Source organism: Bos indicus x Bos taurus, chromosome 28 (genome assembly GCF_003369695.1).
Source record: "Bos indicus x Bos taurus breed Angus x Brahman F1 hybrid chromosome 28, Bos_hybrid_MaternalHap_v2.0, whole genome shotgun sequence".
Taxonomy (NCBI): Eukaryota; Metazoa; Chordata; class Mammalia; order Artiodactyla; family Bovidae; genus Bos; species Bos indicus x Bos taurus.
In genome coordinates, this window is record NC_040103.1 from 33,597,364 (window position 1) to 33,611,808 (window position 14,445).

General features: G+C 49.3%; 1 protein-coding gene across 8 annotated transcripts in view; it reads right to left on the reverse strand.

Annotated features, from left to right (window-relative positions):
* The window catches only part of DLG5 (discs large MAGUK scaffold protein 5), a 123,205-nt gene extending 112,144 nt beyond the window's left edge, over positions 1–11,061 (reverse strand). For 2 of the 8 annotated variants that reach the window (XM_027530838.1, XM_027530835.1), the window contains exon 1: positions 10,638–11,016. In XM_027530838.1, the coding sequence (XP_027386639.1) occupies positions 10,638–10,941 (304 nt within the window). In that variant the 5' untranslated portion in view covers positions 10,942–11,016. Of the gene's footprint in view, positions 1–10,637 lie in introns of all 8 variants that reach the window. The other 6 variants (XM_027530836.1, XM_027530831.1, XM_027530832.1 and 3 more) reach the window with 6 other exon arrangements.
* Positions 11,062–14,445: the final 3,384 nt, after the last annotated feature.

Genomic DNA, 14,445 nt, shown 5'->3' on the forward strand with positions numbered 1-14,445 from the left:
GTCTACAAAGCAGAAATAACTAACATACTTCTAGGCCTCTGGGGATGGAGATATTAGTATTGCAAACTTGAAGGAAATGTGTGAACATCTCCTGGCCAGATATGAGCGCTGCTGGGATTCTATGGTCAACAACTCCTGTCCTCAAAAGAGTCACAGATGACTATTAAAATATTTAAAGTCCAAAAGGAATGTCTCGAGACTTTCCAAAATGAGTCTGGGGGGAAAAATTACACAATTTTTAGAAAATAATAAAACATAAACTGGGACTCCAGGCAGGACACTCACCCCTGAGTCAAGGTGCTGTAGACAGTAGGAATTCCTTTAATTAAAACTCAAACAGTATGGAAATTCCTTAAAGAATTAACACAGAATTATCACATCAACCGTAATTCCACTCCTGGATATATAACCAAACGAACTGAAAGTAGGGCCTCAAAGAGGTATTTGTGCACCAATGTTCACAGCAGTTTTATTCACAAGAGGCGAAAGGAACCCAAGAGTCCATTGGCAGATGAATAGATAAATGTGGTATATACATGAAATGGAATATTATTCAGTCTTTAAAAAGGAAGGAAATTCTGTCACATGTTACAACATGGGTGAACGTTGAGGATATTACCCTAAGTGAAATAAGCCAGTCACAGAAAGACAAACAGTGTATGACTCCACTTACACAAGCTAGCTAAAGGAATCAAATTCACAGAAACCAAGTGGAACGGCGATTCCCAGAGGTGGAGGAGGGAGGAAGGAGGAGTTATTGTTTAATGGACACAGAGTTTTAGTTTCGCAAGATGTCAAAGTTCCAGAAATCTCTTACTCAACAATGAGAATATACTTAGCATTTCTGAACTGCACATTTAAAATGGTTAAGATGGTAAATTTTATATTATGTGTTCTTTAAAAATTTAAAAATAAAATGGAAATTCTGACATGGATGACCCATGAAGACATGATGCTAAGTGAAAACAAGCCAGTCACAAAATGATGAATACTCTACGATTCCATTTATATGAGATACCAGAACAGTTAAATTCAGAGACAGAAAGTATAATAGAATGGTGGTTGTAGAGGCTGGGGGGAGGGGAGAATGGAGAGTTATTGTTTAATTGATAGAGTTTCAGTTTCGTAAGATGAAAAACGTTCTAGAGATGGATGGTGCGGATGGTTGCACAATGAGAATGTACTTAACAGCACTGAAATGGACACTTAATAGTGAACAAGATAATTATTTACATGTTACAGATATTTCGCCATAATACAAAAAACAGCAAAAAAATATTTCAAATGGTAAATGTTATGCTATGTGTATTTTACCACAGTATTAAAAAAAGTACAAAGCAAATGGATTATGACCCTTAGTGTGAAATGAAACATCAAGGTCAACAGTCACCCCACAATTACCCACCAAGGGTTCAGAATTGGATGGCAAACATGGAACACTCAAAGTATCTGTTTAATTTAAAATATTTCTGTAGCACTTTCATGGAACTCTGTCTCAAACACATCAATAGACACACACAATTCAGAGATACCAGGGAAACAGGTGGGGGGAAAACAAACAAACAAACAATATCTCCCCAACTCAATCCCATTTTTCTTTTCTTTTTTTCTCAATCCCATTTAAAATTATTTTCTGAACATGTTCAGCCTCCCTACTGCACAGGACTACAGGCAGTTCAGCCTTCTTGCTCTGTGCCCACTATTTGTGTGGCTCACATCTTCCCAAGATATAGGAAATAAAGAGCCCCCTCATGATGGTGGTTGGAATGCTGCCTCTGCTACTAAGTCACTTCAGTTGTGTGTGACTCTGTGCGACCCCGTAGACGGCAGCCCACCAGGCTCTTCTGTCCCTGGGATTCTCCAGGCAAGAACACTGGAGTGGGTTGCCATTTCCTTCTCCAGTGCATGAAAGCAAAAAGTGAAAGTAAAGTCGCTCAGTCGTGTCCGACTTAGCAACCCCATGGACTGCAGCTTACCAGGTTCCTCTGTCCATGGGATTTTCCAGGCAAGAGTACGGGAGTGGGTGCCATTGCCTTCTCCGGTGGTTGGACTGAGGTGGACCAAAACAACAAAGACAAAATACTTCTACACTGCTTAGTTTTTCAGGAAATAGAAAGCCAGAGTACAAAAATCACTCAGCACTAACGCTAAATCCAAAAACAGTGAGCATGGTACATAGCCAGAAGAAGTCTCAGAAGTCTAACCCAACCCCATCACCCAGCTTCCCTGGACCTAATGCCACCTTGCAAGTACTGAGAACCCTACAGCAGGGGTCCCCAGCCTCCGGGCGGTGGACCGGGACCTCCTGTCAGATCAGCGGTGGCATTAGATTAGAAACTATAGCACAACAAATGTAATCCCCTTGAATCATCCCAAAACCATCCCCCACCCCCATCCCGTGGAAAATCTGTCTTCCATGAAATCAGTCCCTGGTGCCAGAAAGGTTGGGGACTGCTGCCCTAGAGGACTGAGGCAGTCCTGAACTTCTTCCAGCTTTACCTCATCTAGCTTTTCACTGGAAAAAAAACAAGCCCTGGATAGTTAAGAGGCTCATCAAAGGTCAAGATGTTGCAGTTAGGAACAGATTCCCATCCAAAACTCTTTTGAGGACACCAAGTTGACACTCAAATTCTAAGCGCAGAGAGGGAAGGGCGCTCCAGTCCTGCAACAGGTACTAGGGTTGCTCCACAGGACTTCTGGCAGCCAGTCCCACATTGCTGGTACCTGAGGGGTGACTTGGGGACTTCCGACACCAAAGTCACACCATCTGCTTCCATCACAGACACCCTGGGGAAGGGGATGTCCGTGTGTGCATCTGGAACTCACCCTAGCCTTCCTGCACTCTCACAGCCTTCTGTCACCGTGAAGTCACCACCTAGGAATCTGCACCTATTTCTGAAGAGGATCTGGACTCCACAGGGACACGCCACTCATTCGTCACACCAGCTGAATAGTTATTCATGCAACAGAAATTTACTGAATGCCCATTCTGGGCCAGGCTCTGTTCTAGGCATTGGGAATACAATAGCAAATTTGGCTCACGGAGGTTGCATTCTACTCTTCGTGATCCACAGCCACAGTAAAAGCAACCCTGACATCCGTTTAGCATAGTTTATAAGGAGTTCTCACATAACCCTCAGATAAATCAGGAGAATCCCAAACTTCTGGTTCTAAGGCTGGTTCCAGGCTTCATTGTCCACCACACTAAACAGATCAGATCAGATCAAATCAGTCGCTCAGTCGTGTCCGACTCTTTGCAACCCCATTAATCACAGCATGCCAGGCCTCCCTGTCCATCACCAACTTCCGAAGTTCACTAAGACTCACGTCCATCGAGTCAGTGATGCCATCCAGCCATCTCATCCTCTGTCGTCCCCTTCTCCTCTTGCCCCCAATCCTTTTTTCCTACCATGGATTGTCAAATAGCACAATGAAGTAGTTATTGTTTTAAATATTCTGTAGAGAGGGAGGAGATCAAGCCAGTAAATACTAAAGGAAATCAATCCTGAATATTCATTGGAAGGACTGATGCTAAAGCTGAAACTCCAATACTTGGCCACCTGATGCAAAGAACTGACTCCTTGGAAAAGACCCTGATGCTGGAAAAGATTGAAGGCAGGAGGAGAAGGGGATGACAAAGGACGAGATGGTTGCATGGCATCACCAACTCAGTGGACATGAATTTCAGCAAACTCTGGGAGATGGCAAAGGACAATGAAGCCTAGCGTGCTGCAGCCTATGGGGTCACAGAATCAGCTACAACTGAGTAACTGAACAACAACAGAGAGGGAGATGAGTTCAGTAAGGCTAACTGTCTTGCTTAAAGTCTTAAAGTCCAGTTGACCTATTTCAAATCCTGAAAGATGATGCTGTGAAAGTGCTGCACTCAATATGCCAGCAAATTTGGAAAACTCAGCAGTGGCCACAGGACTGGAAAAGGTCAGTCTTCATCCCAATACCAAAGAAAGGCAATGCCAAAGAATGTTCAAACTACCACACAATTGCACTTATCTCACACGCTAGCAAAGTAATGCTCAAAATTCTCCAAGTGAGGCTTCAACAGTATGTGAACCGAGAACTTCCAGATGTTCAAGCTGGATTCAGAAAAGGCAGAGGAACCAGAGATTAAATTGCCAACATCCAGTGGATCATCAAAAAAAAGCAAGAGAATTCCAGAAAAACATCTACTTCTGCTTCATTGACTACGCCAAAGCCTTTGACTGTATGGATCACGACAAACTGTGGAAAATTCTTCAAGAGATGGGAATACCAGACCATCTTACCTGCCTCCTGAGAAATCTGCATGCAGCTCAAGAAGCAACAGTTAGAACCCGACACGGAACACAACAGACCGGTTTCACATTGGAAAAGGAGTCCGTCAAGGTTGTATATTGTCACCCTGCTTTATTTAACTTATACGCAGAGTACACCATGTGAAATCCCAGGCTGGATGAAGCACACGCTGGAATCAGCATTGCTGGGAGAAATATCAATAACCTCAGATATGCAGATGACACCACCCTTATGGCAGAAAGTGAAGAGGAACTGAAAAGCCTCTTGATGAAAGTGAAAGAGGAGAATGAAAAAGCTTCAAGTCAAAAGCTGTGGTACATATACACAATGGAATATTACTCAGCCATTAATGCATTTGAATCAGTTCTAATGGGGTGGATGAAACTGGAGCCTATCATACAGAGTGAAGTAAGCCAGAAAGAAAAACACCAATACAGTATACTAACACATATATATGGAATTTAGAAAGATAGTAATGATAACCCTGTATGCGAGACAGCAAAAGAGACACAGATGTATAGAACAGTCTTTGGACTCTGTGGGAGAGGGCGAGGGTGGGATGATTTGGGAGAATGGCATTGAAACATGCATATTATCATATGTGAAAAGAATCACCAGTCCAGGTTCGATGCATGAGACAGGGTGCTCGGGGCTGGTGCACTGGGATGACCCAAAGGGATGGGGAGGGAGGTGGGAGGGGGTGTTCAGGATGGGGAACATGTGTATACCCGTGGCGGATTCACGTCAATGTATGGCAAAACCACTACAATATTGTAAAGTAATTAGCCTCCAATTAAAATAAAGAAATGTATATATATTTTAAAAAGCTTCAAGTCTAAAACCTAGTAAAATCTGACAACCTCTCCCACCACCCCACACCAAACTGCATCATCATATGAAGATGAGACCACATGTAGTAGACATTCACCTGATGCTTTACCTGCACAACATCCTTTCTACTCTCTTTTGAGAACTGCTTCTTCCCACTCTAAAGAACCACATGGTACTGGTACAAGCTGCCAATCACAGCATCCCATCAGGCTACCCTACTGGTTGGGCCAATCCTCTAGCCCTAGCCACAGAGACTGGATCTCACACGGACATGTGACCATAGTTAAGCCAATCAGAATCCTTCCATGAGATTTTTCTGCCTGGTTTAGTGGATTCAGCTCCCTTTATTCTCTGGTCAGAGGCTGTGAAGATGAAGCCAAGAGGGGCCTGAGGTCATGTTCCAGGATGACATTAACAGAAAAAGCCCACGGCATTCAGGATCAATCACCCAACCCCAATCCATTCCAAGGTTTTGGAATATTATACAATCAATCCCTCTTTCCTGTCTAATACAGTTTGAGCTAAGTTTCTGTTGCCTGCGATCATAGATGCCTGATCTAATACATAGAGGGATAAATAATAACTGCCTTTCTGTTAGAAATCTCATTTCAATCATTACTTTCAAGTTCTTCTACCACTTCCTCTTAAGACAATTAAAATAACCAAATGAGGGCTTCCCTGGTGGCTCAATGGTGAGGAATCTGCCTGCCAATAAAAGGTCCAGATAACCTCTAATGAATAATAGATAATCCACACCTGACAATCAGCAGCCAAGTGGCACTCCTCCTACTAGAAACGCCTGACAGGGTTATTTCTTTTTAGAAAACTCCTTCAGCTTTAATTTCTGACAAGTGTACAAAGCCTCAACTCCAAGTAGTATATAAACCCCTCGCTCCGCCTAGCCATCATGGTCCTTCATCCCCACCCATCTAGAGCCAATGCCAAAGCCCTGCTCACTCAGGCTGGTCTAATTTCTATGACCTGAAAACATACTGCTCCTCTCATGGTCTCTGCTCTTGTTTCTCCTACCCAAAACTTCCTCCTTCCCCTCTGCACGCTCAGAGAACCCCTTCAACACCGTGCTCAAGCCACAACCCCTCCTCGAAGCCTTCCTCGGCTTCTTCAGAAAACACTACTGTCTCCATCCTCTTAATTCTAGTGAAGCCAAGGCAGTCTGCTCACCAGGAAACTAAAGAGGAGGCACAGAGGGCACGAGAGGAGACATTCGGCTCAGGACACGCGGGAGGGAGGGCAGCCAGCAGTCACCATGTTCTGCAGCTTTTGCACCACTTGAGAGGCATGCTGGGAAAAGTCTGGGGAGCCCTCCACGTGTAGATGGTAACTAGAGCCACCAGAGGCGGATGAGAGCATGTGTGGAAAGCATGTGGTAGACAGAGTTATGATGATGATGATGTGCGTGCTCAGTTGTGTCTGACTCATTGCAACCCCACAGAGTGGAGCCCACCAGGATCCTCTGTCTATGGAATCTTCCAGTAAAGAATCCTGGAGCGGGTTGCCACTTCCTACCCCAGGGGATCTTTCTGGCCCAGGGATCAAACCTGCATCTCTTGCACTGGCAGGCAGATTCGTTACCATGGAGCCCTGTGGTATTTCTATCGCTCAGTTAATCTGTCTCATAATGTCACTCTTCTCAGTGTCCCATTCCCCTACCTAGGCAGTGAGCGGCAGGCTGGAATTACATCCTATGCACCCTGGCCCTGTCTGCACCAAACACAGGACCGGACACTTCGATCCTCCTCAATCACATTTTGCCTCCCAGTAGTTGAGGCAGGCCATGCAGCCCCAACTCACAGACGAGGACCCCGAGGCCCAGGGCCAGGCGGTTGAGGAGCTTCAAGAGAGAAAACCCAGATGTCGGCAAATGAATCAAAGAGAAAAAACAAAGGACCTCATGGGTTCCAAGTAAACAAACCTGATCCTGGTACAATTGCGGAAAAAACTAGAGACCTGAGCCAGTCAGAAGAGAACAGCTCTCTCCTCTCTCTACCACCAGCAGGGACAAAGGTACCTATTCCCTTCTTAAACATTCATGTAATGGGACAAGGGAAAGCTACAAAACTCCACAGAGCTCCCAATGCAGGAAATGGCTTGAAGCTGTAATGCGAGGGCCTACCCAGGTAACAGGAAAAACCACCAAGGACATGGAAGCTGGAGCGCTACACTTAGCCTGACACCAGCTCCCTTCTACCCTGTGACTTCCAGTCTGTCCTCAGATCTCACAGACAGGCCCGGAACCCTGCGTCTGCAGAAAAGGCAACACTCACGCCACTGGGTGCCACGGAATTGAGTGAAATATTAAAGTATGCTGTAAGATAGAAAATGCTCAATAGCAATGTACTGTCAATTCTGGTACAGAAGTCCCCCTTGCCCCCAGAATAAAGCCACACTGTGGTTTCTTAGTCACCTTCAAACTCCAGGCCTAAGCGTGGTAGACTATAAATGTCCGGGCTATCTCTAATTGAGCATGAGCAGAATAGATGAGTTTGATTTGCTTACCTGCCCAATGCCACCTAGACCAGTTTCCCCCAGTTCCAGACCCCAAGTGGGGAGCCGTCAGACATCATTTCCCCGCAGCACAACAAAGTCCCACAGCACACGAGTGCTAGCCAGGGGATGGGCATTCCAGACCAGGGGTCCACATGGGATGTGGAATCCACCAAGGGAGCCCTTAACTGGGTGATGGCAGCACCTTGGATGGAGAAACAGTGACAAGGGCGCCTCCCCTTGAGGCTGTGGGTCCTTGGGAAGCCAACAGCTTCCTCCCTGGAGCTCCCACAAGAGCCCTGCACTAAAGCTGACCGAGAGGCAGAGCTGTGCACCTGTGTGCAAGGTGGAACCTGCTGGGAGAGCAAAGACCAGGACACAGGGCTGAACCTCCCTGGCTTTGGCTCCTCAGGGATGAAACTGGTGCCTCTATCCCTTCAACCTGAGCAGTCCTTTTAGGCAATGAGCTTTGTACCATAAGAGGGGCTCCCTGGCTGCAAGAAAATATGCTGGAAAATCACTTCACAGTAATTCATCCTTTACAAAGATCCCAAGGCTCTGCGATTTATGTCGCACCACGTCATCCCTCATCCCCAAAAGCTCTACATGGCATCTTACCAGGTCAAATGCCATCCTATTGTTTTCTAAAGTATTAACTAAAATTGGGCTTCCCTTGTGGCTCAGTCAGTAAAGAGACCACCTGCAATGCAGGAGTCCCAAGTTTGATCCCTGAGTCGGGAAGATCACCTGGAGAAGGAAATGGCAACCCACTCCAATATTCTTGCCCGGGAAATCCCATGGACAGAGGAGCCTGGTGGGTAACAGTCCATGGGGTCGCAAGAGTTGGACACGACTTAGCGAACAACAACCAAACCAAAATGAACAACTTTCCTTGGAAAAGCTACACAGCTCTACACTGTGTTAAAACTAGGGTCTGAAAAGCTGCCCTTGAGAATAAAATCCAAACCTTATTTCATGCTTTCCTTAGAAGTCAGACCAGCTTCCAGAACTTCAGCTCGGAGAGGCCCCACCATATCCACCAGGCATGGAAAAGAGAGGGACCTAATTAATGACAATTCATCTATTCCAGAGATTAAAGCTAGCCCTGATTCAAACACATCCCACCCAGAACTTGAGTCTGCATTCTAACTTCCGCCAGCTTCCTTGATCAATTTCTTCCTTCAAACACAGACAGCTAGGCAGACAGCAAGGCAATTAAAAAGATACTATGTATAAAATAGGTAAATAACTGGAGAACCTACTGTGTAACACAGGGAATTCTACACAATGCTTTGTGGTGATCTAAATGGGAAGGAAATCTACAAAAGAGGGGATATAGGATATACCTTTAGCTGACTCACTTAGTAAAAGTGAGAAACTAACAGCAGAAAATACTACAACATTGCACTCCAATAAAAAAATTAATTAAAAAAAAAAAAAAGAAGAAAAAGTTAGCCCAAAGAGATTATCCTCTGACCTTATTATCCTCAGAGCCACATCCAACAGCTCTTCTTAACATCTTCCAAACCATCATCCCAGGGGAGGACTAGGTTGACCAGCATAAATGATCGTAATTGGGGGACAATGCAGACTTGAGAGACAAAAATGCTCGAGTCAGAAACCCACAGTGGAAACAGAAGGGCCACCAATGAAACGATCTGCTGTGTAGCCAGCAGTTCAGTCTCTGTATGTCAGCTGCCTTCACTACAAAAAGTCGGTTGGGATGGCCAATATCCAACGGAGTTGTTATCAGGAACAGCTTATAAAATCATCTCCTTAATAAGTCAGGCTTTTAACAGCCAAATGAACGGGTCTCATCAGCCTGTGGCCTACAAGTTGTTACAGGCAGTTTGTCAGCCCTCTCCATTCACTTTTAAAACAAACACAAGACATCGAAAAGGTGGCACTTGCTGCTTCCTGGCTCCAAAGGGGTTAAATAAAACAATGGGTCATAATTGGAAACTCCTGGTGCCCAATACTTTGAGCGACTTAACCACTCCAAGCTGGAGTTTTCTCTCTGGCAAAGTAGGAATCGTAGCTCACAGAGTGGTAACAACGAAACGTGACAAAGCAGAGTGCCTGTCACAACAGTAGGTGCCCAACAATTGCTGGCTCTTCCTTCCTCAGAGCTATGCTTTCTTCTTCAGCTTCCCTGTCTAAAAGCCTGGCTTTCCACAGTCCCCAAACAGGCCACGCCAAGCCTACCAGTTGTCACCAACTCCCAGTAATACTCCCCCCAACACACATACACAGGAATACTCAAGGATTCATCACCCACCATCCAAGGGTACCAGCCACCAGCCTTCCCTCCTCAAACAGCTGGCGCACCCTCAGGGAAGGAACTGAGCCCCAGCAGCTACTACTAAGATTTTCCCATGGTGCAATGCAACTCCCCCCAACTTTTCCCGGCCCACAGTTTCCAAAGAAACCTAGCAGGCATCGTGCATAATCAACCACAAGTCTCGCCGAGCAAAACAGACTTGAGCTCAGAGCAGAGGGAGCTAAGAAAATCAGAAAGTGAGAAGGCACGAGTGGTCCTGAAACCGGGTGCCAGGGACCAAAATTCAGGAGTACCAGCCCTGGCCTGGGTTTTATTCTTTTAGACCTTAACATTGATTAAAGGCTAGCAGAGGTTCTCAAAGGACTGATGGATGAAGAGTCTTAGAAAAGGGACTGACTAGACATACCTCCGAGGTCGCCCCGCAGGCTGGACCCGGCGGTCGCTAGTGGACCCCGCTGCGTGCCGCGGCACCTGGAGAATGAAGGCCTACAGTGCCCGGCATTGTTCACAGCAAGGGCGGGATTGGAGGAGGTGGGAAGCGGGGGGCGGCGGGGGGGAGGGGGTCCACGCATCAGCCCCTCCCCCGGCGGGCTGAAGGAAAGCCAATTTTCCCCGCGGCCAGCGCCAGGTAGATGAATGGCCCTCGCGACCTCCCCTCTCGGAGAACCGGAGAGAGGAGTTGCGGAAGGCGGATGCGAGGGGCCGGGCAGAGGGGTCTGACACTCACCGGCGCCCTCGGCGGGCTGCGGCGGCCCGACGACGCCGTTCAGGTAGAGGATGGGCAGCAGGTGAGGCTGCGTCTTCTCCAGCGCCGCCCGCAGGTCGTGGAAGTGGTCCCGCTCCTTGGCCAGCAGCAGCTTGAGAAGCAGCTCCGCCTTGGCGCCTCCCGCCTCCTCGTCCAGCTGCCGCCGCTCGCCGGGGCTCAGCGCTCCCGCGGCCTCGAGCAGCCCGAGCACGGCCTCCACCTCCGTCATGGCCTGGGCCAGGCTCTGCTGACACTGGGCGAGCAGCTCCCGGCGCTGGGGCTCCATGGTGGCGGCCGCCCCGCCCCGCCCGGCCGGACGGCTCCGGGCTCCCCGAGGCCGGCGGGCGCGCGCGCGCAGGCGGGCAAGCGGGCGGGCGGCGACGGGACCCGGGCGCCTCGGGGTGGCGAGCGCTGGCGGTCGCCCTAGCGCGCCGGGAGCCGCGAGGCCGCGGGGGCCATGGGCCGGGGCCTGGGCGGGCTGGGGACCCGGGCGGCTAGCGGCGCTCAGCAGCGGCCGCCTCCCGGGCTCAGGAGCGCAGCCATGTTGGCTGCGGCGGCGGCGGCGGGACTGGAAGAGGAGGAGGAGGAGGAGACGGAGGAGGAGAAGGAGGAGGCGGAGGTGGGGACGGCGGCCGGGGCGCGCCCGGAGGCCCGGCTCCAGCCGGGCATGCTCCCCCTCCCTCCCCCTCGGTGCGCGCCGCTCTCTCGCCGGCCCCGCGAGAAAAAACTCGCCCCGAAACGTCGGCCCCGGCGCCGCCCCCCGAACACAATCGCAACTGCGAGAGGAAAAGTGGCCCGGTCGTGTTCGCCAGGCCCCCTCGACGGCTCAGGGCCCGCCTCGGCGCAGCCCGGTCCGTGCGCCCCGGCCCGGCTCACCGGGGCCCCGCGACCGCCGCCCGCGCCGCCATGCCCGCGCCCCGCCGCCGCCGGTCTGTCCCTCCGCCCTCCTCTTCTCTCCCCTCCCTTCCCCCGGCCGGCCTTTCAGGAGCCCGGGCGGCCGGCCCCGAGGGGATGGGCGAAGGGGAGGGGTCCCCACCTCCCCGCCCCGAGTCCGCCTGGGAGGCGGGGACACCGCGCGCGCGGCCCTCCGGGTCTCCGAGGCCCAGGCTCCACCCGCGCTAGAGTACGCGGAGTTAGCGGCCGGGTGGGAAGCAGCCCGCCCCCTCAGCTAGGCACATGGCCAGCCCCCAAGCTATTGGAGACCCCCTCCGAACAAAACCCTTCCCCCCGGTCTAGGGTTTTCTAATCTGAAATACTCCACAATCAAGCCTGGAGACAACTGAGGGGATGTCCCCTAAACTTGGCCATCTCCAAATTTAGACCTCCCCCAAATCTGTGAGATATCCCCACTCACTGCAAGGAGCTCTTATATAGAAAATGATGGTGGTTTAGTCGCTAAGTCGTGTCCGGCTCATGCGACCCTGTGGACTGTAGCCCGCCAGGCTCCTCTGTCCCTGGGATTCTCCAGGCAAGAATACAGTCCCAGGGACAGAGGAGCCTGGCGGGCTACAGCGCATTGGTAGGCAGATTCTTTACCGACTGAGCTAGGAGGGAAGCCCTATATAGAAAATATCCCAGTATTATCCCGAGACCGAGTTAATCAGGATTTATGCCTCACCCGCATTTTAGATGGGTTGGTCCCCAGTGTCTAAAGAAGTGGGATGTTGGGGGTCAGAGATGGAGGGATGGGTTGCTGGAAGAACAAGAAAGTGGTGGGGTGTGCTGTGGAGCCACCGCGCCTTTTTGGCAAGAGAAGTGCTCTTCTTCCTACGTGTCACCCCAGATTCCAGCTAGTCTCTGGAGAGGGTAAATCCATGGGCTGCAGAAGCCTTGCTCCCCTGATGGCCTCAATGAGGATCTACACTTGGGTTCCAAGTCCAAGAAGGTCTCCTGCCCTTGTGGACACATACCGTTTACCTCTCCTAACCACAGGAGGAGGTCCTTAAAAGCTGGACTCCCGGCTGAGCACTTCCAATAATCCCACCTGGCTAGTGTAGAGTGGAAATCCCAGGGCTGGTGCATTCATTGAGTGAAGCTCATTTACAAACCCTGGGGATCACAGGGGCCTTTTCTGCTGTCACCCCACCACCAGCATCACCACTTCCATGCTTCCCCTCAATAGCAGTTTTCTTCCATGCTGCTTTTTTTAGGGGGAGGAGTCACTTTTATTTAGTGGAAACAAACTCTATGTATAGTGATTAGAACAAAAGTACCAGAGTTTGCACTTCGGTTTTGAATTTCCTTTTAAGTAGCTACACGGTGTGGAAGCAAATCAATTGCCCTGGCTGTTCTCAGTTTTCTCCTGAGAAAAACAAGATGGGGGGGAGAGTGTATCCCATCAGGGAATATGAACAAGCTCAAGGGTGTCAATGAAGCTTTTGAAATTATCTAAACCTTTTTTATAGACACATATTGTCTACAATGGGCTTCCCTGGTGGCTCAGGGGTAAAGAATCTGCCTGCCAATGCAAGAGACACAGGACCAATCCCTGGGTTGGGGAGATCCCCTAGAGAAAGAAATGGCTAACCCATTCCAGTATTCTTGCCTGCAGAATTCCATGGACAGAGGAGCCTAGCAGGCTACAATCCATGGGGTCACAGAAGAGTCAGACACGACTGAGTGACCAAACAACAACAACAGCAAATTGTCTACAATATGTATTTTTCTGGGACAGAAGTCCGTAACTTTCATCGAATTTATTAAGGGCTCCACGACCCAAAGTGGACCCAAAATGGTGGAACTCAACTCTTGTCAGAGGACTCCCTTCTTAGGTGGTCTGGGCTTCTATAACTGAGCAAAGTTCTAGGGGATGGGAAGGCTGTTCTACTGCCCAGTGCCAGGGGTCTAGACAGGCTCCCTCCCTGTCCTTCCCACTCCTGCCCCTGAAAGGTGGCTCCCCCTTCTGGTCACCTGTTCCCCAACATCCTAAATCATCTGCAAAGGCATCCACTCTTCCCCACACACTGGGAGCTCTGTTCCTAGTTGGATTAACTGGAAATCTAGGGGTGGGAGGGAGGTGGGACGGAAGAGGAGAAGTTTCGGAGACTAATTTGGTCTGTGGTTAGGACAAACGATGACTAAGTCCTAGGTCCAAAGAGTGCCTGGGTAGGAGAGGGCAGGAAGGAGGTGCCGTCTCCCAGTAACCCCTAGAAAGAGGTGCGGAGCTTGGGTGCTGTGTCCCTGGAAGCTTCCCCAGGAAGCAGTGAGGAAATGCATTTACTATGAGTGCTTTCTCCCAGGGGCTGCAGAGTGATAGATGATTACTTTCAGCAGACCCTTTATTGGAAACCCTGGGGTTTTATGCAAAACATAAATTCTGGAGGAAATCATTTACTTTATAAACATATTCAACCTTAGGCGTTCTTTAGACAGTGACCTTGACATGACCTTGTATTTCTGTAGCATTTTAACCCCTTTAGGGCATCTTCCCTCACACCATTCCCTTTGTGCCCTGTTTTAGGTTGAATTGTGTCATCCCCCCCCTCAAAAAAAATATGTTTGAGCCCTGACTCCCAGCACCTGTGAACATGACCTGATTTGGAAATAAGGTCTTTGCAGATGTAATCAAATTAAATCAAGGTCATGGGACTTCCCTGCTGGTCCACTGGTTAAGAATCTGCCTTGCAACGCAGGAGTCATGGGTTTGATCCTTGGTCAGGTAACTAAGATCCCATAAGCTGCAGAGCAACTAAGCCCATGCACCACACTCCAGTCCATGTGTCACAATGAAAGATCCATATGACATAACAGAGCTCCCACAACTAAGGCCTGACACAGCCAAATAAATAAA